The sequence below is a fragment of the Schistocerca gregaria genome, chromosome 6 (genome assembly GCF_023897955.1).
Source record: "Schistocerca gregaria isolate iqSchGreg1 chromosome 6, iqSchGreg1.2, whole genome shotgun sequence".
In the NCBI taxonomy this organism is placed as follows: domain Eukaryota; kingdom Metazoa; phylum Arthropoda; class Insecta; order Orthoptera; family Acrididae; genus Schistocerca; species Schistocerca gregaria.
In genome coordinates this window covers 461530271-461552894 of record NC_064925.1, presented here as the reverse complement: position 1 = coordinate 461552894, position 22624 = coordinate 461530271, and the positions used below count along the sequence as shown (strand labels likewise).

The 22624-nt window shown below is 42.6% G+C and overlaps 1 protein-coding gene across 1 annotated transcript in view; it reads left to right on the top strand.

The window, feature by feature from the left end:
* The window catches only part of LOC126278466 (sialin-like), a 135783-nt gene that overhangs the window by 92132 nt on the left and 21027 nt on the right, over positions 1-22624 (top strand). Inside the window, exon 8 of the mRNA XM_049978609.1 lies at positions 11761-11893. Within this exon, the coding sequence (XP_049834566.1) occupies positions 11761-11893 (133 nt within the window). The remainder of the gene's footprint in view (positions 1-11760; positions 11894-22624) is intronic.

The following is a 22624-nucleotide window of genomic DNA, read 5'->3' as shown; positions in this document are numbered from 1 at the left end:
GTCCTACCAACCGATCCCTTCTTCTAGTCAAGTTGTGCCACAAACTTCTCTTCTCCCCAATCCTATTCAATACCTCCTCATTAGTTACGTGATCTACCCACCTAATCTTCAACATTCTTCTGTAGCACCACATTTCGAAAGCTTCTATTCTCTTCTTGTCCAAATTATTTGTCGTCCATGTTTCGCTTCCATACATGGCTACACTCCATACAAACACTTTCAGAAACGACTTCCTGACACTTAAATCTATATTCGATGTTAACAAATTTCTCTTCTTCAAAAACGCTTTCCTTGCCATTGCTAGCCTACATTTTATATCCTCTCTACTTCGACCATCATCAGTTACTTTGCTCCCCAAATAGCAAAACTCTTTTACTACTTTAAGTGTCTCATTTCCTAATCTAATTCCCTCAGCATTACCCGACTTAATTCGACTACATTCCATTATCCTCGTTTTGCTTTTGTTGATGTTCATCTTATATCCTCCTTTCAGGACACTGTCCATTACGTTCAATTGCTGTTCCAAGTCCTTTGCTGTCTCTGACAGAATTACAATGTCATCGGCGAACCTCAACGCTTTTATTTCTTCTCCATGGATTTTAATACCTACTCCGAATTTTTCTTTTGTTTCCTTTACTGCTTGCTCAATATACAGATTGTATAACATTGGGGAGAGGCTACAACCCTGTCTCACTCCCTTCCCAACCACTGCTTCCCTTTCATGCCCCTCGACTCTTATAATTGCCATCTCGTTTCTGTACAAATTGTAAATAGCCTTTCGCTCCCTGTATTTTACCCCTGCCACCTTTAAAATTTGAAAGAGAGTATTCCAGTCAACATTGACAAAAGCTTTCTCTAAGTCTACAAATGCTAGAAACGTAGGTTTGCCTTTCCTTAATCTTTCTTCTAAGATAAGTCGTAAAGTCAGTGTTGCCTCGCGTGTTCCAACATTTCTACGGAATCCAAACTGATCTTCCCCGAGGTCGGCTTCTACTAGTTTTTCCATTCGTTTCTAAAGAATTCAGATTAGTATTTTGCAGCTGTGACTTATTAAACTGATAGTTCGGTAATTTTCACATCTGTCAACACCTGCTTTCTTTGGGATTGGAATTATTATATTCTTCTTGAAGTCTGAGGGTATTTCGCCTGTTTCATACATCTTGCTCACCAGATGGTAGAGTTTTGTCAGGACTGGCTCTTCCAAGGCCGTCAATAGTTCTAATGGAATGTTGTCTACTCCCGAGGCCTTGTCTCGACTCAGGTCTTTCAGTGCTCTGTCAAACTCTTCACGCAGTATCGTATCTCCCATTTCATCTTTATCTACATCCTCTTCCATTTCCATAATATTGTCCCCAAGTACATCGCCCTTGTATAGACCCTCAATATACTCCTTCCATCTACATCTACATCTACATCTACATCCATACTCCGCAAGCCACCTGACGGTGTGTGGCGGAGGGTACCCTGAGTACCTCTATCGGTTCTCCCTTCTATTCCAGTCTCGTATTGTACGTGGAAAGAAGGATTGTCGGTATGCTTCTGTGTGGGCTCTAATCTCTCTGATTTTATCCTCATGGTCTCTTCGCGAGATATACGTAGGAGGGAGCAATATACTGCTTGACTCTTCGGTGAAGGTATGTTCTCGAAACTTTAACAAAAGCCCGTACCGAGCTGCTGAGCGTCTCTCCTGCAGAGTCTTCCACTGGAGTTTGTCTATCATCTCCGTAACGCTTTCGCAATTACTAAATGATCCTGTAACGAAGCGCGCTGCTCTCCGTTGGATCTTCTCTATCTCTTCTATCAACCCTACCTGGTGCGGATCCCACACTGCTGAGCAGTATTCAAGCATTGGGCGAACAAGCGTACAGTAACCTACTTCCTTTGTTGTCGGATTGCATTTCCTTAGGATTCTTCCAATGAATCTCAGTATGGCATCTATTTTACCGACGATCAACTTTATATGATCATTCCATTTTAAATCACTCGTAATGCGTACTCCCAGATAATTTATGGAATTAATTGCTTCCAGTTGCTGACCTGCTATTTTATAGCTAAATGATAAGGGACCTATCTTTCTATGTATTCGCATCACGTTACACTTGTCTACATTGAGATTCAATTGCCATTCCGTGCACCATGCGCCAATTCGCTGCAGATCCTCCTGCATTTCAGTACAATTTTCCATTGTTGCAACCTCTCGATACACCACAGCATCATCTGCAAAAAGCCTCAGTGAACTTCGGATGTCATCCACCAGGTCATTCATGTATATTGTGAATAGCAACGGTCCTATGACACTCCCCTGCGGCACACCTGAATTCACTCTTACTTCGGAAGACTTCTCTCCATTGAGAATGACATGCTGAGTTCTGTTATCTAGGAACTCCTCAATCCAATCACACAATTGATCTGATAGTCCGTATGCTCTTACTTTGTTCATTAAACGACTGTGGGGAACTGTGTCAAACGCCTTGCGGAAGTCAAGAAACACGGCATCTACCTGTGAACCCGTGTCTAAGGCCCTCTGAGTCTCGTGGACGAATAGCGCGAGCTGGGTTTCACACGACCGTCTTTTTCGAAACCCATGCTGATTCCTACAGAGTAGATTTCTAGTCTCCAGAAAAGACATTATACTCGAACATAATACGTGTTCCAAAATTCTACAACTGATCGACGTTAGAGATATAGATCTATAGTTCTGCACATCTGTTCGACGTCCCTTCTTGAAAACGGGGATGACCTGTGCCCTTTTCAATCTTTTGGAACGCTACGCTCTTCTAGAGACCTACGGTACACCGCTGCAAGAAGGGGGCAAGTTCCTTCACGTAATCTGTGTAAAATCTAACTGATATCCCAGCAGGTCCAGTGGCCTTTCCTCTTTTGAGCGATTTTAATTGTTTTTCTATTACTCTGTCATCTATTTCGATATCTACCATTTTGTCATCTGTGCGACAGTCTAGAGAAGGAACTAGAGTGCTGTCTTCCTCTGTGAAACAGCTCTGGAAAAAGACATTTAGTATTTCGGCCTTTAGTCTGTCATCCTCTGTTTCAGTACCATTTTGGTCACAGAGTGTCTGGACATTTTGTTTTGATCCACCTACCGCTTTGACATAGGACCAAAATTTCTAAGGATTTTCTGCCAAGTCAGTACATAGAACTTTACTTTCGAATTCATTGAAAGCCTCTCGCATAGCCCTCCTCACACTACATTTCGCTTCGCGTAGTTTTTGTTTGTCTGCAAGGCTTTGGCTATGTTTATGTTTGCTGTGAAGTTCCCTTTGCTTCCGCAGCAGTTTTCTAACTCGGTTGTTATACCACGGTGGCTCTTTCCCATCTCTTACGATCTTGCTAGGCACATACTCATCTAACGCATATTGTACCATGGTTTTGAACTTTGTCCACTGATCCTCAACACTATCTGCACTTGAGACAAAACTTTTGTGTTGAGCCGTCAGGTACTCTGTAATCTGCTTTTTGTCACTTTTGCTAAACAGAAAAATCTTCCTACCTTTTTTAATATTTCTGCTTTCCCTCCTTTGCTTAGAAATGAGTTCTGAGCTCTTGATATTCATACAAGTGGCTCTCTTTTCTCCAAAGGTCTCTCTAATTTTCCTGTAGGCAGTATCTATCTTAACCCTAGTGAGATAAGCATCTACATCCTTACGTTTGTCTTCTAGCCATCCCTGCTTAGCCATTTTGCACTCCCTGTCGATCTCATTTTTGAGACGTTTGTATTCCTTTTTGCCTACTTCATTTACTGCAGTTTTATATTTTCTCCTTTCATCAATTAAATTCAATATTTCTTTTGTTACACAAGGATTTCTACTAGCCCTCGTCATTTTACCTACTTGATTCTGTGCTGCCTTCACAACTTCATCCCTCAGAGCTACCCATTCTTCTTCTACTGTATTTCTTTGCCCCATTCCTGTCAATTGTTCCCTTCTGTTCTCCCTGAAACTCTGTACAACCTCTGGTTCTTGTAGTTTATACAGTTCCCATCTACTTATATTCCCGCCTTTTTGCAGTTTCTTCAGTTTTTATCTACAGTTCATAACCAATAGATTGTGTTCAGAGTCCACATCTGCCCCTAGAAATGTCCTACAATTTAAAACCTGGTTCCTCAATCTCTGTCTTACCATTATATAATCCATCTGATACCTTTTACTATCTCCAGGATTCTTCCATGTATACAACTTTCTTTTATGATTCTTGAACCAAGTGTTAGCTATGATTAAGTTATGCTCTGTGCAAAATTCTACCAGACGGCTTCCTCTTTCATTTCTGACCCCCAATCCATATTCACCTACTATGTTTCCTTCTCTCCCTTTTCCTACGCTCGAATTCCAGTCACCCATGACTATTAAATTTTCCTCTCCCTTCAATACCTGAATAATTTATTTTATCTCATCATACATTTCTTCAATTTCTTCGTCATCTGCAGAGCTAGTTGGCAAATAAACTTGTACTACTGTAGTAGGCATGGGATTCGTGTCTATCTTGGCCACTATAATACGTTCACTATGCTTTTTGTAGTAGCTTACCTGCACTCCTATTTTTTATTCATTATTAAACATACTCCTTCATTACCCCTATTTGATTTTGTATTTATAACCCTGTATTCACCTGACCAGAAGGTCGTAGGGCTGGAGGAATATCTGACTGGTTTTCGGTATCTCCCTGACGATATTACATCCCGACGGGTCTGCAAAGTCACCTAACTTGAACCGCCTAGAAAATCTGTGGGACACGTGGGAACAGCGGGTAAAACGCCGACATCGGCATCCCCGCTATTTGATGGAACTGTGCGATCAAATCGTCAACAAGTGGCTTAACATGGATGCGACGTACTTGAACAACATAACCGAACAAAGGCGGTTATGAAGGCAAGCTGCGGAAGTACATGATATTAAATGACGCTTGCAATGGTTTTTCTAGAGGTGACTAATTTTTTTGTCCAGTGAGCTTACACACCGCTTAGACACATTAATGTGTCCACCTGTCAAGAGCCTGAGTGAGCACCTTTTGCAGCATGGAAGGCTGCGAGACGTACAGAAAAAGGGTCAGCGAGGTTCTTGAAGAGATAGACATGTGCGCCAAGTTGATTCCAATGCTGTGGCCAGCTCCGTTACGTTTCTCGGTTGAGGACCCATGATGCGAACAGACTGGTCGATGTGGTCCCACAGATTCTCGATTGGATCTAAATCCGGCGCGTTTGATGGCCAGGGGTGTTTGGTAAACTCATCCTGGTGCTCTTCAAACCACGGACTTACAGTGCAAGCTGTGTGACACGTTACATTGTCCTGCCGGTAGATGCCATCGTGCTGAGTAAAAACAAACTGCATGTAGGGGTAGAACTGGTTTTGAAGGATAGATGTATTCTTGTGTTGGTCCACTGGTCTTCCAGAATGGGAGATCACCGAGGGAATGCCACGAAAATATTCCAGAGACGATACACTCACTTCTCCATCCTGGACCCTTCTAACGATTGTCACTGGGCTATACACGCCAAAGGCCATCTGCCCGATGGAGAAGAAAAAGGGATTCATCTGAAAAGTACACTTTCGCCACTCAGTGGACATTCAGTTGTGGAGCTGGCGTACAAGTTTCAGCCTTCGTTGTCGATGAACAGCAGCCAGCATTGGTGCATGAACCAGGCGCCTGCTGCAGAGCCCAATACGCGGCAACCGTCGCAGAACAGTCCTTGAGGAGACACTGTTGATACCGCCTGGTTCATCTGGGCAATCAGATCCTCAACAGTTGCACGTCTTTTAGCCCGTACACATCTCCGCAGCCGTTGTTCACCCCTGTCATCTATTGCTGTGGTGCCGGTTTTGGATGTCGCCATTTAGCCATGGACAGTATACTTTAACCACGGTCTACACGAACAGTTTACAAATTTAGCCATTCTGGAAATGCTTCTACCCTGGCCCGAAAGTCGATGATTTTTGACGTAAGATAAATTGCTCAATTTCTGCATTAAGACAATGATCGCACTCTTTTCCTCTTCCTCCCAACACGCTTTATATGAAGTGCTTATTTCAGTAGTGGTAAAAGTCAATTTTTGTTCATCCTGAGATACAGTCCTAAAGTTAAATGAGCGCTGAAAAATCTGCAGTTGAGATACCAGAAATATTCAAACATATGGCTTTTTCCTAGAGATGAACCTTTCTTTCTGTTTGTTTTTATCATTAATTTCAGAAGCATGATATGCAGAAAAGTGGAAGTAATGGACTTGTACCACTATTGAAATAAGCCCTTCATATAAACTCCACTGCTATATTGGCCAGCACGAAACTAGCGCTTCCAGGTCATCTCGCCGTCTTACAGCATTGCCAAGTTTTTTTTTATATATAGTGATAATTTCAAATGTTCGTAAAACTCAAAAAAAGTATTGGCCAACTCTAATTTTTAGTCTAGAATATAATGGAGTACTTTCAAAAACAAAATTCTCACTAGCAGCTAGGAAAAAATGAAAATTAACGTTACAAGAAATTTTGCAGGAAAATAATTTTTTACTTCAACCTGTGGTATTAACAGAATCACTAATGTAATTAGACTGAAACAAAATATACGAACATCCTGAAAGTTTACAGATTCATATGCTGCATCTTTTATTTCGGAAACATAAAAGTAAACTAATATAAAAAATAAAATATTATAAGATGTGTGAAACTGTGCCGGCTGCGTAGCGAAAATGTAGTCGCCGATGATTTTCGTTCTGTAGAATTGCGAAGAAACTTGCCGCGAGAAAGTTGTTAAGAAAACTACAAAATTATTTTTGGTAACATTTCAGACATCATTATTGTATCGTATCATGTACAGAGGCAAATTACTTCCGCGATATTCCGTGCGCAGTAGCGCACGAGTCGTTGTAGGCCGTCGCTTTAATATGACCGATAATATTCCCTACTTCCCGAAAATATTTTATTGGCTGCTAATAAATATCCTTCGTCATTGCATCCATCACTCAAAACGCCAAGATACGCTTTGCAAAAGTAATTGTAGTTATTTCGAAGCCAATATTTTCACTGAAGTCGAGAAAATATTTGTTCGAAAGGTTTTGTGACACCCAAGTTTTATCTAAATTTGCTGTAAGCCTATTATTCTCAGCACAAAATATATGCTTGGTGCACAAAAACCTCGTTCTTACTCCTGCAAATGTCTTTGTTTCTGAATGAAAAACCAAGTGGGCAGAGACAACAATGCATCGAAGTGTCTGGCCAGAATAATCAATTTTATCACGGACATTACCCTAAATTTCTCTGGCCATCAGATACTAACCTCTGTCATACTAAAGTAATACAACTCTACGTTCTAGCTTTTTGGAAAAGTCGTCAAATATCATAGAATTCTGTGCTCTTCTCGGAGAATCACAACAGATGCTGGGACTGTTGTGATGTTACCGCACTGTTTATATATACAGTCGATACACAAGCACCACAACATTTTGTCATTTTATGAACTGCATTACCCTTACTACTAGCCGACCGCGGTGGTCTCGCGGTTCTAGGCACGCAGTCCGGAACCGTGCGACTGCTACGGTCGCAGGTTCGAATCCTGCCTCGGGCATGGATGTGTGTGATGTTCTTAGGTTAGTTAGGTTTAAGTAGTTCTCAGTTCTAGGGGACTAATGACCACAGCTGTTGAGTCCCATAGTGCTCAGAGCCATTTGAACCTTACTACTAAACAACCAGTAAATACCTTCTATGAAAAAAAGGAGTTACATTTCGAATGTACAAGTAAACAGAATGCAGTAAGATTATACCCGAATGTAAAGACATTCGATACAGGTTTTTAGGAAAAAATGAATTAATGCAGAATTGACAATCTTATTTTAATTGACAGTTACTATCGAGAAACCTAATCGCCACCACTTGTGATAAATTTATTAGATGTCTACTGTAAGGGAAAAGAATTCGCAGCATGTCCTCTATAACTGAAATGAATAGACAAACATTTAAATCAAGTCAGCTTTTTACATAGACGGCGCTTACCTAAACTAAAGGATCATCTGGCCTCATGTCTTCATATTCACAGTCGCTTGTTTCAACCACTATGGTGTCTTCCTGGTTCAAGAAATCAGTTTATTGCAATGCTTCTGCGTGTTTTACGCACCTATCCCAATCCTGCTGAGTAACATTGCCGAGAGCTTCGTGCGTTAGCTTCTCGACATCAGCAAGTTTGAAAGTGGTATTTCTGTTCTTTACTTCTCGCTTTACCTGGGCCCATGTCAATTCATTGGGATTATATCGGCAGTGATACGGTGGTAGACGTACCACTTGGTGACACACTTCATTTGCAAGTTGATCTAATTCGTAAGTCTTTTGGCACCTACGATCTCTTCCTTAGATAGGATTTCAGCCTTCGTTTCATCGACTGAAAATGAAATATGCTTTCTCTTTAACCACTCTATAATATCTGCCTCGTGTCAATTAGAACGTGGCAGCTTTTTAAATCTGGATGAAGTAGTAGCTGGCGTTATCCATCACGATAAATGACCCTTCCTCCAGCGCAGACAACGGTCGAATAAACCAATTCTTAAAAACTTCTCCATTCATTTATGAATGGTAATCGGATCGGCAAGAACAAGTTTGGCCTCTGGTATGAAGCCTGTGGTTAATGAACCAGCGTGGGCGATGATTAATCGGCCACCTCTACCAGTAGGCACTTTCTAAATGCCGTTTGCTTTGGAGTCGTGCCACGTATACTTATTGGTGTGGTTCTGTGAAGCCGAAGTTTCATCCAAGTACACTACAGGCCTGGTGTCTTCAGCACGTAAGAAGTGCATTGTACACAAAAACTTCGCTTATGCTGCTGCAATGTCCCTGCATTCCATTAAAAACTTCCGTCCGTCATTACACTTCTCGAATCGGAAACCGAGGGAGCGGAGAAGACGAAGAACGGAGGTCTCTGAGCCCGAGAAATTAATTTTTTCACGGAGGTCAGCCTGTATATTTTTAGCGTTGGATAGTCTTCTATGTCGTAATATCCAAGCACAGTTCTACGCATGAGCTCTTTGTTAAAATCGTCAAAATCGGTTGATTTCCGTACACGTTCGTATCCCTTTGTTGGAGAGTCGGAACACTCATTCATGTCTGGAGATTCTACCAATGACACAGATTTGCTAATACGGCCTACAGTTGAGTCGGAGTCACCACATGCTTTAGCAGTAAGTTTATGAATCTGCGTAAAATTTAAGTTATTCCTCGCTTCTTCATTGTCGGCCAGATCAGTAAAATACTTGAATACATTCGATATGATAATTTTCGATTGTTTACGAATGTCTTTCCACCTTTTACGCACAACGACCGGAGGAGTACTATAAGTAGGCCGTTGCTCCTGCATTGTTGTTCACCACCAAACACTCGTCAAAGCACCTTTCTAAAGACAGTAGGACACTAAGATCAGATGTGAACATTCGATATAGCACTGAGCTTTCAGCTGCTCTGACCTACTGCACCGCTAACGGTACTTAAACGGCAACAAGCCGGGAGGCTGGCGAATCACAGACCACAGCCTCTGCTGACGGCAGGCAACTACCGTGACCTTGAGGATTCTACTTTCGCGCCGGCCATTCTGGTGCTGCCACCTGCTGCCTGTGAATGGCTGTTGTAAGATGACGTCGAACACGGCGTGTGACCGGACCGTGCTTTGTAGCTTGTGCAGCACCTGCTGCTGTACATGGGGGAAGAACCGAAAATAACGTATTTTACTTACTGTCAGCATATGGTGCACCGGGAAAACTACCTAATCAAAATTATAGGTGATTTGGGGTTCTACAGAGTGCGAAATTCAGTACACAGTGCTGCCACTTGTGGGTGCAAGAACGTCTCTAATCCGGATGGTCACCAAGTGGAACTGAGCTTCGATGACGTGAACCACACCTCTTCAGCTTTATGCTCCAGTTCAACAGCAGTTCTGCCTGGCAATTTATGGTGTGACAGCCCTTGACATTCCACGACCAGACGTTCTCAGTGACTGAGACGTGCAGGAGAGCGCTGAGGTCGCAAATCAAGTTAACCAACTCGTTCCATGTGCCAATGGCGCTGTCTGTCGAGAGATCGGATATTCCATCCATGTCTATGTCAGTGTTAGCTGCCTTTTGCCACGTGAGGAGGACTTTAGGGTTTTGACAGCACATGCAGCGTGTGGTGTTGCATTATCTTGCTGAATAAGAAAAAAGCGCCACGGAGATCTCGATTATGGGGTACAGAAACTACCTTAAGAGGTAGAAAATGTATCGGATTTCGTCGAAAGTATTAGCTATGTGCACCAGAGGTGATTGTGTTATTACCCAGAGGTGCTCTGTACCATCAGGCCAGGTGGTGGCCCGTTATGATTATTACAAATGTAAGCTGCCAATTTTGGTTCCCTGAAGAGTCCTCACACATGTATACATCCATGGTGATGCTGTACGCAGTCCGAGACTCATCTGAAGCCATGCCACACTGCCCCTCCTCTTGTGTGCAGGGCTGTTGGTTGCATTTTCGTCGACAAACCCCTCTGTCAAACGAAACCACAGCAAGCATACTTTGTTCATATTAAAAGCATTATGGCATTAACAGCATTACAGCAGAAGTTGTGGCACTGTTTCCATTATTAAAAGTCCAAGTATTCCAGAAGGTATAAGGTTTAGAGCAATGAAACCAAGTCTGTCATCAGTAATTATACTTCTTGGTTTCACTTTGGTAAAAAGCATACAAGCGTTATTTAAAAAAATAATAATTTTGTGTTGAAAGTAATGTTTGTTTACTTGTAGCAATTATGCATTCCTGCTCACTGTGTCAACACCTAATATGGGTGCATCAGTGGCAAATTGCGCTTTTCGCATTTTGTTTCAAAATGGCTCTGAGCACTATGTGTTGTGGTTGGCAGGAGAGCCACACCTAAAGGAGGTCGAAATGCAAGCGTCTGAGCTCACGCAGGCTGGCGTGAGGTCTAGAACATGACAAGGGAATTAGAATTGAGAAAAACGGACGTAGCTGGTGGAATACTTAACTTTAATCCATTAATGTGATCGTCGCTCGTGACAGTACATGATTTAAAATATCAATGGTACTAATAATGGCACCTTGCTAGGTCGTAGCAAATGACGTAGCTGAAGACTAGGCTAACTATCGTCTCGGCAAATGAGAGCGTAGAAGTCAGTGAACCATCGCTAGCAAAGTCGGCTGTACAACTGGGGCGAGTGCTAGGAAGTCTCTCTAGACCTGCCGTGTGGCGGCGCTCGGTCTGCAATCATTGATAGTGGCGACACGCGGGTCCGACGTATACTACCGGACCGCGGCCGATTTAAAGGCTACCACCTAGAAAGTGTGGTGTCTGGCGGTGACAACACACTATGCAACTTAACTTCTGAGGTCATCAGTCGCCTAGAACTTAGAACTAATTAAACCTAACTAACCTAAGAACAACACACACATCCATGCCCGAGGCAGGATTCGAACCTGCGACCATAGCGGTCGCTCGGTTCCAGACTGTAGCGCCTAGTGCCGCACGGCCACCCCGGCCGGCGCATTTTGTTTCATTCGAAAATACATGAGGTGGCAAAGTTAGTGGGACACCCTCTGTTTATAGACGAACTTACTCCAGTCTACTTTGTGGAGTTACACCTAAATACATTTAATTAACCAAGCACGTAGTTCACTTCATGCTAAAGCTGACGTTTGTCACACGCCGCCTTCACGATGTTTTTATTTTAATGGCCGAAAGTGCCTGTATGCCGTGACTCTGTCTGATGTTGGTGCTCTTCTGTTGCAGTCGGGAGGTTTCGCAAGTCTGCCGTACCTGATGAGGCTTCTGTTTGGAGTCGTCTTTAGCTCTGTGGGCGACTGGATCCTTTCAAAACCAAACAGAAACAAGATCGTGGTCCGAAAGCTGTTCGTCATTCCATGTAAGTGAAACTCAGTCTGTATAGTTACTCGTGTTTCAGGAACCGTTCCCAATGGATGTGTAGCTATCCGTACAATTCTGCTATTGTCTTTTTCCTGACTCTTTTGTATGGTAAGATAACCTACAGGAATGTGGACGCCAGATTTCTCAAAACTGAGATAAGCCTAATTCGTCTGAGGAACGTTCTTTTCAGGGAGCACTATTGAGAAAATTTAGCGAACCAGTATTTGAGGCTGACTGCAGAACGATTCTCCTACTTCAAACATACAGTTAGCGTAAGAGCCACGAAGATAAGTTTAGAAAGATTATTGCTGGTATGTAGACATATATACAGTCGGTTCCCTCTCTATTTGCAAGTGTAATAGGAGACGACATAACTAATAGTGGTACAGGTACTGTCCACCATGCACCATCCGGTGGCTTGTGGAGAGTGTCTATAGATATAGGCGTAGAAATTCAGGGTAAGTACTGGGTGTGGCCCTTAAATCCGGACAAATGAAACTTTTACATATAAGTAGTGGTATTTCACAAGAGTAGCATTACTCGATGTAATCCCCTTCAGCACCAATGATCGCCTACAATCTTGTCCCGAAGTGATCGCATGCATTCTTTAAAACAGCGCTGTCCATATTCGTGAATGCTGTTTCGATAGCAGTGCGTAGAAATGCAGCATTATGGCGCCTCGTCTTCTTGGTAACTCTTCGACTATGCTCCAAGCATAGTAGTCGACGGGGTTCAAATCCGGGCTATTTTGGGGCCAGAACTCCTTTAACCAGAACATGTCAACATTGCCTGAGAGCCAGTTTTGGTCTAAGTGGCTCATATGAGGACCTCCTCTGCCATACGACGCATTGTTCACTCGCTGACATTCAATACTGACGCCAATTTACTCAGCTATTTCCACGTGCCCTCCAAAATCAGCGCCTGAGCCTTTTCTATGACTGCTGCAGTTCGTGGCACACGTTTCCTCGAATGAGGTTCCCTCGCCGGGTTAGCGGCACCCTCACCAGACTTCTCCAAAGCATCATATTTGGCCACAATATCAAAAACAGTTGTTCTCGGGTGCTTGCAGAATCGAACATGTAAGTAGGCTGTTTAGGTTTTTATGTTGGTAACGCGACGTAGCGCTCTGTATGAAAATCACTGGCTGTGCTGTGTGCAGTCTGTGACTGGTTTGCATTGTTGGAATTTACTACTGTAGTGTGGGGCAGTTGGCTGTTAACAGCGCGTAGCGTTGCGCAGTTGGAGGTGAGCCGCCAGCAGTGATGGACGTGGGGAGAGAGATGGCGGAGTTTTGAGAGCGGATGAACTGGACATGTGTCCACCAGAGAGAGTAAATTTGTAAGACTGGATCTCATGAGCTGATACATATGCATATATTACGACTTTTGAACACTATTAAGGTAAATACTGACTCTGCTGTGGGTTTGCTCTGTTGTGGCCCACTACTTTTTCAAGACTGCTTAGAAATCCACTACTTCCAACTGCATTTTCTTTTACTGCTCAGACATTGAGCAAAAACACTGCTATTTTACTGTGATGAACGATCAGGACTGTCTTTAAGGACTGTGAGAAAATTTTGGCTTTTGACCAATATTGTATCGATAAGTGTGTGCATTTCATTTCTTTGTTATTGTAATTATGAAATTATTTTCAAATCTGTATTGGCCACTGCCCAAAACAATTTGTAAAATTTTTTGTGGGGAGCATGGGGGCTGTTTAGGTTTTTTTTATTGGTAACGCCACATAGCGCTCTGTATGAAAAATCACTGGCTGTGCTGTGTGCAGTCAGTGGCTGGTTGGCATTGTTGTAATACTCGCCATTGTAGTGTTGGGCAGCTGGATGTTAACAGCGCGTAGCGTTGCGCAGTTGGAGGTGAGCAGCTAGCAGTGGTGAATATGGGGAGAGAGATGGCGGAGTTTTGAAATTTGTAAGACTGGATGTCATGAACTGCTATATATATTATGACTTTTGAACAGTATTAAGGTAAATACATTGTTTGTTCTCTATTAAAATCTTTCATTTGCTAACTATGCCTATCAGTAGTTAGTGACTTCAGTAGTTAGAATCCTTTATTTAGCTGGCAGTATTGGCGCTCGCTGTATTGCAGTAGTTCGAGTAGCGAAGATTTTTGTGAGGTAAGTGATTCATGAAAGGTATAGGTTATTGTTAGTCAGGGCCATTCTTTTGTAGGGATTATTGAAAGTCAGATAGCGTTGCGCTAAAAACATTGTGTGTCAGTTTATTGGTGAACAGAGTAAGTAGAGAGAGAAATGCCTGAGCACGTTCAGTTTTTCTCAGCTGTTTGAAAATCAAATAACGTAAGGGGTTTATCAGCACAGAAATTCATTAATTTTTCTAAGGGGACGTTTCAAACACCCAGCGCGAAGACTTTTGATAATCGCGGCTCTTCTTATGTACTCCGCACTTATCCGTAACATCTTGGCCGTTCTGAGGTTCTAATTGTTTACTAGATGCCTATGGACAATCGCGACCTCCGGTGGAACTGCAATATGTCGGGAAATTCAAATTGAAGTTTGTCTGGATTTAAGCGCCGCACTCTGTATGTAGTTCATGAAACACGCCAAAAAAAGGTACAGATAAATGGCCAAGAACAATGTTACAGATGACACAGTTTACGAAAAACAAATTCTCAATTTTTTCACAATGTTTATTGATGTTCAATGAGTCCACCTTTAGTCACACAGCACACATCTAACCGGTAGTCCAATTCCGCCCATACCCGACCCAACATATCAGCTGCTGTGATGCGGTATCGCTAGTCTTCGAGGTTCTATAGTAGAGGTGGAACATGAAAGCTATCAGCGATGTAACCCCACGAGAAGAAGTTTCTAGGCGTCCAGTCCGGCAACCGTGTAGCGGTGGCCACTCGAGTATCGGCTGGTCTGCAGCCACAACATGGTGTATCCAGTGATGTGGCAATGTCTCATTCAGGTAATCTCGTATGCGGTTGTGGAAATGTAAGTGGGCGCCATCTTGTTGAAAGACGAAATCCTTGCTATCAGTTGCAAGTGCAGCATGTCGAGATAGGTGATACCACAGACAGATCTCTCATCATAGGAGAAAGGTCTACAGACTGTCTTAATGGACATTGTACAGAACACATTAACGTTCTTAGAATCCTGAACATGTTCGACAGTTGGACGCGGATTCTCTGTCCCCCGAATGTGTGTGAAGTATTGAAAGATCTTTCCTAAAAGACGATAAGTGCCTTCGTCACTGAGCATTAATTTGGCTGCAAAGTTCTCTTTTTCTAGATGCTTCTGCAGATCAATGCAGAACTGTAGATGGCGCAATTTGCCATCAACGCTTACAGCTTGCAGGGGGTGAAATTTGTACAGCTTCACTCTTAATCTCCTACCGACATTGTCCACACTTTTGCCTGAGGTATATTCGGTTAGTTAGGCTTTGTGGGACTTGGCACCATCACGTCTCCCACCCAGCCCACTGCCTGTTCTGACAAGTCCGATAGCCCCGACCCTATTAAATCGCGCAAACTACCATACTCCTCGAATTTCTTGTACCATTTCACTAATCTGTTGTAAACCGGTGATATTGTAGGGAAGCAGCCTACCCACGCCGTATAAAATTCACAGCAGTCTTTCCATTGTGTGCCAGCTAGTCCGCTGTAACTAGCTCTGACGTCATAGATGCGCAATACTTTAAAAATCAAGTAAATAACCTGAAATGTTATAATACTAAATCAGTATGTCTTGAATATCAGTTCAATAACTTTAACCACTTTCAAAATTTGGACGTTTTTCTGTAAAAATCATCGGCACAACAGAAAAGAGCTAGAAACTTAAAAATTTATATTTAGATTCCTTTTGCATACTAATTTAGTAGAAACAGTATTCTGGATCTCATAAATTACAATTTTAGTTGAAATTCATGATTTTCTGGTTTTTCTCTTAAAAATTAAGGAAGCAAGATAGATTAAGTAGGCGAATAAATAAAGCTAGGATGTTTAAATTTAAGTAGAAGGGAGATACGCTACAATCATAAAGATGTGAGAAGTTTCAACTGAATAACTATGAAACTATAGCGATAGCGTATCTCCAAAGGGCAAGTTCAGAACTGGTGTACTGCGTGTAGTGTAATTAAATTAATTCTCTCGCCCAAAATATTGGACTTAGCCACGTCAGACTTATATTATGATTACTTAAGTGTGTGTTGATTGCACATTCATTGGCCATCAGCAAAGGAAGCAATGATTTATGTGATAACTTAAAGTGGTGCATTACTAGCCCAGCGGCTAGTCGGGAGAGCCGCTTTAATCAGGCGTTCCCTTAGCCGTTCGCACCGCGGCTTTATATACACTCCTGGAAACGGAAAAAAGAACACATTGACACCGGTGTGTCAGACCCACGATACTTGCTCCGGACACTGCGAGAGGGCTGTACAAGCAATGATCACACGCACGGCACAGCGGACACACCAGGAACCGCGGTGTTGGCCGTCGAATGGCGCTAGCTGCGCAGCATTTGTGCACCGCCGCCGTCAGTGTCAGCCAGTTTGCCGTGGCATACGGAGCTCCATCGCAGTCTTTAACACTGGTAGCATGCCGCGACAGCGTGGACGTGAACCATATGTGCAGTTGACGGACTTTGAGCGAGGGCGTATAGTGGACATCCGGGAGGCCGGGTGGACGTACCGCCGAATTGCTCAACACGTGGGGCGTGAGGTCTCCACAGTACAGCGATGTTGTCGCCAGTGGTCGGCGGAAGGTGCACGTGCCCGTCGATCTGGGACCGGACCGCAGCGACGCACGGATGCACGCCAAGACCGTAGGATCCTACGCAGTGCAGTAGGGGACCGCACCGCCACTTCCCAGCAAATTAGGGACACTGTTGCTCCTGGGGTATCGGCGAGGACCATTCGCAACCGTCTCCATGAAGCTGGGCTACGGTCCCGCACACCGTTAGGCCGTCTTCCGCTCACGCCCCAACATCGTGCAGCCCGCCTCCAGTGGTGTCGCGACAGGCGTAAATGGAGGGACGAATGGAGACGTGTCGTCTTCAGCGATGAGAGTCGCTTCTGCCTTGGTGCCAATGATGGTCGTATGCGTGTTTGGCGCCGTGCAGGTGAGCGCCACAATTAGGACTGCATACTACCGGGGCACACAGGGCCAACACCCGGCATCATGGTGTGGGGAGCGATCTCCTACACTGGCCGTACACCTCTGGTGATCGTCGAGGGGACACTGAATAGTGCACGGTACATCCAAACCGTCATCGAACCCATCGTTCTACCATTCCTAGACCGGCAAGGGAACTTGCTGTTCCAACAGGACAATGCACGTCCGCATGTATCCCGTGCCACCCAACGTGCTCTAGAAGGTGTAAGTCAACTACCCTGGCCAGCAAGATCTCCGGATCTGTCACCCATTGAGCATGTTTGGGACTGGATGAAGCGTCGTCTCACGCGGTCTGCACGTCCAGCACGAACGCTGGTCCAACTGAGGCGCCAGGTGGAAATGGCATGGCAAGCCGTTCCACAGGACTACATCCAGCATCTCTACGATCGTCTCCATGGGAGAATAGCAGCGTGCATTGCTGCGAAAGGTGGATATACACTGTACTAGTGCCGACATTGTGCATGCTCTGTTGCCTGTGTCTATGTGCCTGTGGTTCTGTCAGTGTGATCATGTGATGTATCTGACCCCAGGAATGTGTCAATAAAGGTTCCCCTTCCTGGGACAATGAATTTACGGTGTTCTTATTTCAATTTCCAGGAGTGTATAGGAACGCTGCGCGAGAAAAATAGGCCCCAGTTCTCTCCAGACGCTGACCAGCGCACCACCTGTGCCGGGAGTCGCGTCGCGTCGGTATCATTGCTTGAAACAGCCTTGGATGCCGTAATAAGTTACTCGGGATACGCGTAACCATGAAATCACTTTCGAGTGAAGTGTTAATTCTGGGATGACTTTAATGATCTATCTTCAGTTTGCGTATGTCGTATTTTCACGTGCCGCCGCGGGACTGACATTCTACCATTATTTAGCGTGGCGTTTGTTGAACATTATCATCAAATTATGGCGAGCATTCACTTAAGCATTTAATTTGAACAGTTATAGTTGCATCAGCGCATTAGACTCTGAACTGCTCCGGTAGTTGGATTGTGTGGATTCGCTTTTGGTTTGTGACTTTCAGAATATAGTGAACCTTTTACAGTGAATCGTTTTTGATTATGAATCCCAGACAATCTCCTAATTCCTCAGAGCTATAAGCTGTGGCTATAAGTGTATTTCTCAGTTGAAGTGGGCGCTAGGAATTCTAATTACAGGCTTCACGTTTTGCTAATCACTTTCTGGTTGCCAATATTGTAGTTAGAGAGCCATTGTTGAGAACGGCAAATAACAGCATTAAATAAATCATAGGAACATTTCATTAACAATTATTTCCACCCGCCACCCCACAGTATCTTGTGAAACTTGTTACAGAAAGCTCTTTCTACACTCGCTGCCGATTGGCAGTGGGCGAACTGTATAACACAAAATGATTTCTCTGTTTGCTTGGGCGCCATTTCCAAAAACTACCGTCAGGGGTGCCACTGTCAGCGGTTTACCAAACTAATTTGCTGGTATCAAGTTGAAAATAAATTTTGAGAGTTTTCTTTCACACAGAGTTATTTATAACATTATATTTTATATAGCATTTACCTATAGTGATCACTGTTTTCAAAGCTTCCTCCAGCCCCCCCCCCCCCCCCAATACATGAAAAATTTTTCTCTTTTTGTTAACAAGCACCAGCACCCTCGCTACTGACAATAACTAGTAAAGACTCGTCAGAAGTGTTGTATTCTTGGAACCAACAAGGGAAGTATCCCAGCTCTAACAGCTAAAACCGATTACGAATGATTTTAAAACACGGAATATGTCTGTTCTACCATCCATCAAGACCATTTATCCAAAAAAACTCTGCATTTGTATACAGTAGATGCTTGAGGGTCAACAAATCTAGTGAGAACAGAGGCACAACTTGCTGAAGGAACTGTACCATGTAACAGACAATTATGACCAGCAGATTCAAAGGAGTCGTAAATGAACTATAATTTAAGGAAAAATCTACAATTTTGTTTGAAACAGTACATGTAAACACATTTTAAATATAATCTGAAATCACTTCTTCTGGACGACACCTATGTAACTCGCGAATATTTCATTTAAGACAGGTAACATACGTAATACAGCAAAAAATATCTTAAGGACATGTGTTGTAAGCTGTATTTTAGTTGTGATGTGTGTATTGACAAAGTCAAATAATCCCACTTTTATTAAATTTAAACAACAGCACTATTTAGTAATCCGTAAATGCCACACACACATACAAATACAGAACACTTATATGTAGCCAGTAAAGTGAGTCGTTCTACATCATTTCGATAGGAATCATGCATATGACCAATAGAACGTGTATTTCTTCATTTAAGTAACTAACAAACCACCACCCACTCCACCAAGGTCACTGTTCGAGAAACGTTGCCCCATAGGGGACAGCCACATGCTTCAGAACACTGGGGAGGAAGGGGTGAACTAGTGGACGGGCAAACTTCCCCAGGTAGACCAACATGCCTCTCTTCACTTCCATCCAGCTCTGGAATATGGGTCTCAGGCCTAAGATTCGCATCCACGTCCGTCAGCTTGCAGCTAAACTATCCCCTTAGAAAAACGTCACGTACAGAGTTTTCGACCCTTTAAACCGGCTGACTGCAAATGACTGGCGAGTAGAAACTTTGCAAACCCGCATGCAGATTCGGCAGATGACAGTTTATACTGTGACGACATTTCACAGAAGATAGTCACTTGTCATCAGAATGAGAGAGCGTCGTGCTTACTCAAATAACAAACAATGAGAGATTAATTGCGAGTAGCGGGGCAGGGGGGAATTTTATTGATTCCACTGAAATACGCTGTGCACGGGCCGATGCACAGTAATTGTAAATTTTGATACCTGTACTTTTACGAGCTTAGCAGCAATTTTTGCTTTCACCTAGTTAACAAATCCAAGCTCCCAAAGCAGGAGGGGTTTGCAGTGTGACTGTTTCTTCATCCTCTGTGCACAATAAGGAAAATAATGAACCATTCACTTGATCGTGTCGGTGGCGCTACATGACGCTCAATACTAACGTAGAGACGTTTATGAACGCACGTTTAGCAATTATCCAGCAATTGTACTGATGTTATCAGGAACATCCCGGTGAATTTTGTTTTTTTACTGTGATAGGCCACACGATTTCATGAGTAGGCAGTTTTATTAAGAAAAGTTTATTTTAAGCCTCAGTGCATGACGTAAATTACTGATGACTAGTTCCGATCTTATTTTATGATAATCTTCAGAACTATATTGAAAAATAAAAGTACCTATTGAAATATTTAAAGAAAGCCGAAAGCATTTACAGAACTCCTACATTGTAACAATACCTGAGTATTCATAGCTGGTGACCAGTTTCAATCCTTTAGGCAAAAGTAATCAACGTGGGATTATAACACAAAGAAGTTATAGCACAGCAGCATCAAATCTTGGCTAAGGATGTCAATTGGTACACAACTTACAAAGCTGTGAGATAGGGTGTAGGAGGAAGGAGGGGTAAGAAGGAAAGCCGTCTAGCATTGGGTCAGAGAGATTGTCCTCTCTTGTCGCACATTAAGAGAGGCGGTGCTGGATAGGACTTCGAAGCACACCGTCAAAACTCTTAAAATGGGCGTGAATCCTTAAATCGCACGGTGGATTAAGTGTCTCATCAGGTTGTTACAAGTGCTTTCAAGATTTCTCAAGCATTTAAGGAGTGTTCTCGGAAATAAACCTCAAGCGTGGTGTGTGAAATTTGAAGGTGCATATCTGTTAGGCCTATAGAGTGTTTTTTTTTTTTTTTTTTGCACTCAATTGATCATCAAATGCTGTATTACTGTTCTATATTGCAGTGGGCCTCGTAAATTGAATTTCTAAAACTGGTGTCCCTGATTTAATATAACATGTGTGTTATTCTATAATGCCCTTGATCTCCCGCCATAATTCTCTCCATAATTCTCTCCAGTACCAAATTGACAATTCCTTCCTTGGTGCATCAGGGTGTGTCCTATCAACTGATCCCTTGTTTAATCAAGTTGTGCCACAAACTAATTTTCTCCCAAATTCGATTCAGTACTTCGTCATTAGTATTGCGATGTACTCATCTAATCTTCGGCATTCTTCTGCAGCTTGTAATTTTATCCTGCCTCACGTCACCATTAAAATTCTCATTCTTTGCAGAAACTTCGAAAGCTTCGAGAGGAGTAAGATTACAAAAGAAGAACTTGTTTTACTTATCTTAATTATCTCGTTGTTGTTGATACTGGCTCAAAATCACTTTTGTGTCTAGGAGTACATTCTCGTTGCTGAAAATTTTGATTTAACGTTGTGGGTTCTTGAAGACGAAACAACTGATGAAGAGTTGGCTGTTGCAATGAATATCTTATTATTTTATCCCATTCTTCTTAATCACACCGACTTCATAATTTGCACATTAAAAAAAACAATCAGAACATTGCTGGTGACAAACTTAGAAAAGTCTACTTCCATCAGAGGCATGCCCCACCAGTACTTTCATTCTGCAGTACTCGCAACTTCCAAAGATTTTACAAAGCAAAAGACTTTACAACCTTTCTCAACAGGAGAAGAATCTTTACCAGATTATGTCATTATTTCATAAAGAGATCCAGAACCAAATTTAATAATTTGCCTTTCATTGCGCAATTAATAATTTGAATTTTAAGTACGCCAGAAATTTTGTAATTTCAATTATTCATAAAAGAAGAGTAATTTTAACTGTTAGTAAATACCGATTGCAACACATTAATTTCTATTTTATACATTTTAGCTTGAAATGTAATATGTCGTATACAAAACCATATGAATTCTTTTAGTGAAACAGCGGAGATAATTTTAACCTATTCAAGAATAATAGTATACTTGGTATCGGTTATTTCTATAAAAAAGGCAATGTTAGAGGAAGATGATTCAATATAAGCTCAATATTTCAAGAGCTTCTACTCTCTTGTTGTCGGAACTGCTTATTGTCTACGTTTCACTTCCACCTTCATAAAAGTCTTCGAAATACTTAAATTAATATTCTATGTTAACAAACTGGTCTTTTTCAGAAAGAGTGAGCCTGCATGTTATATGCTCTCTACTGCTGCCGTCATCAATTACTTATTTTTTCTCTGATGCTTTCCGGTTGTAGAAGGATTAGCCGGAGACAGTAGTTAAACGTTTCCAGGGTACGCCCAATTCTGTTCTCTCAACAGCAAAAGAAACTGATAAGTGCTACTGTCTTTATTGACGATTCTGCTGCGTATCACACAGTAAACTACCAATGACTCCTCACGAAGGTCTACGAAATAACAATGGATATTCGACTGACTTATGTGTTACGATGTATGTTGCAGACTCGAAAATTGTACGTAACATTACAGGGGTAGAAATGCATATGCAGAAATCAAAAGAATGGATTTCTACAAGGGAGTGCTTCTTCCCCTATTTTCTACAATAGCTACACAAATGACCAACCATAACAGTCGGAAATAAATAGATTCATATATGCAGACGCTATCGCCAGTACTGATCAACCAGGAAAATTTGAAGAGGTTGAAAGAAAACTAACAGAGGCTTTGCATACCTTGGGGAATTTCCTGAAGGAATCTGACTGACAAAGTGATCAAGAGGTGCATT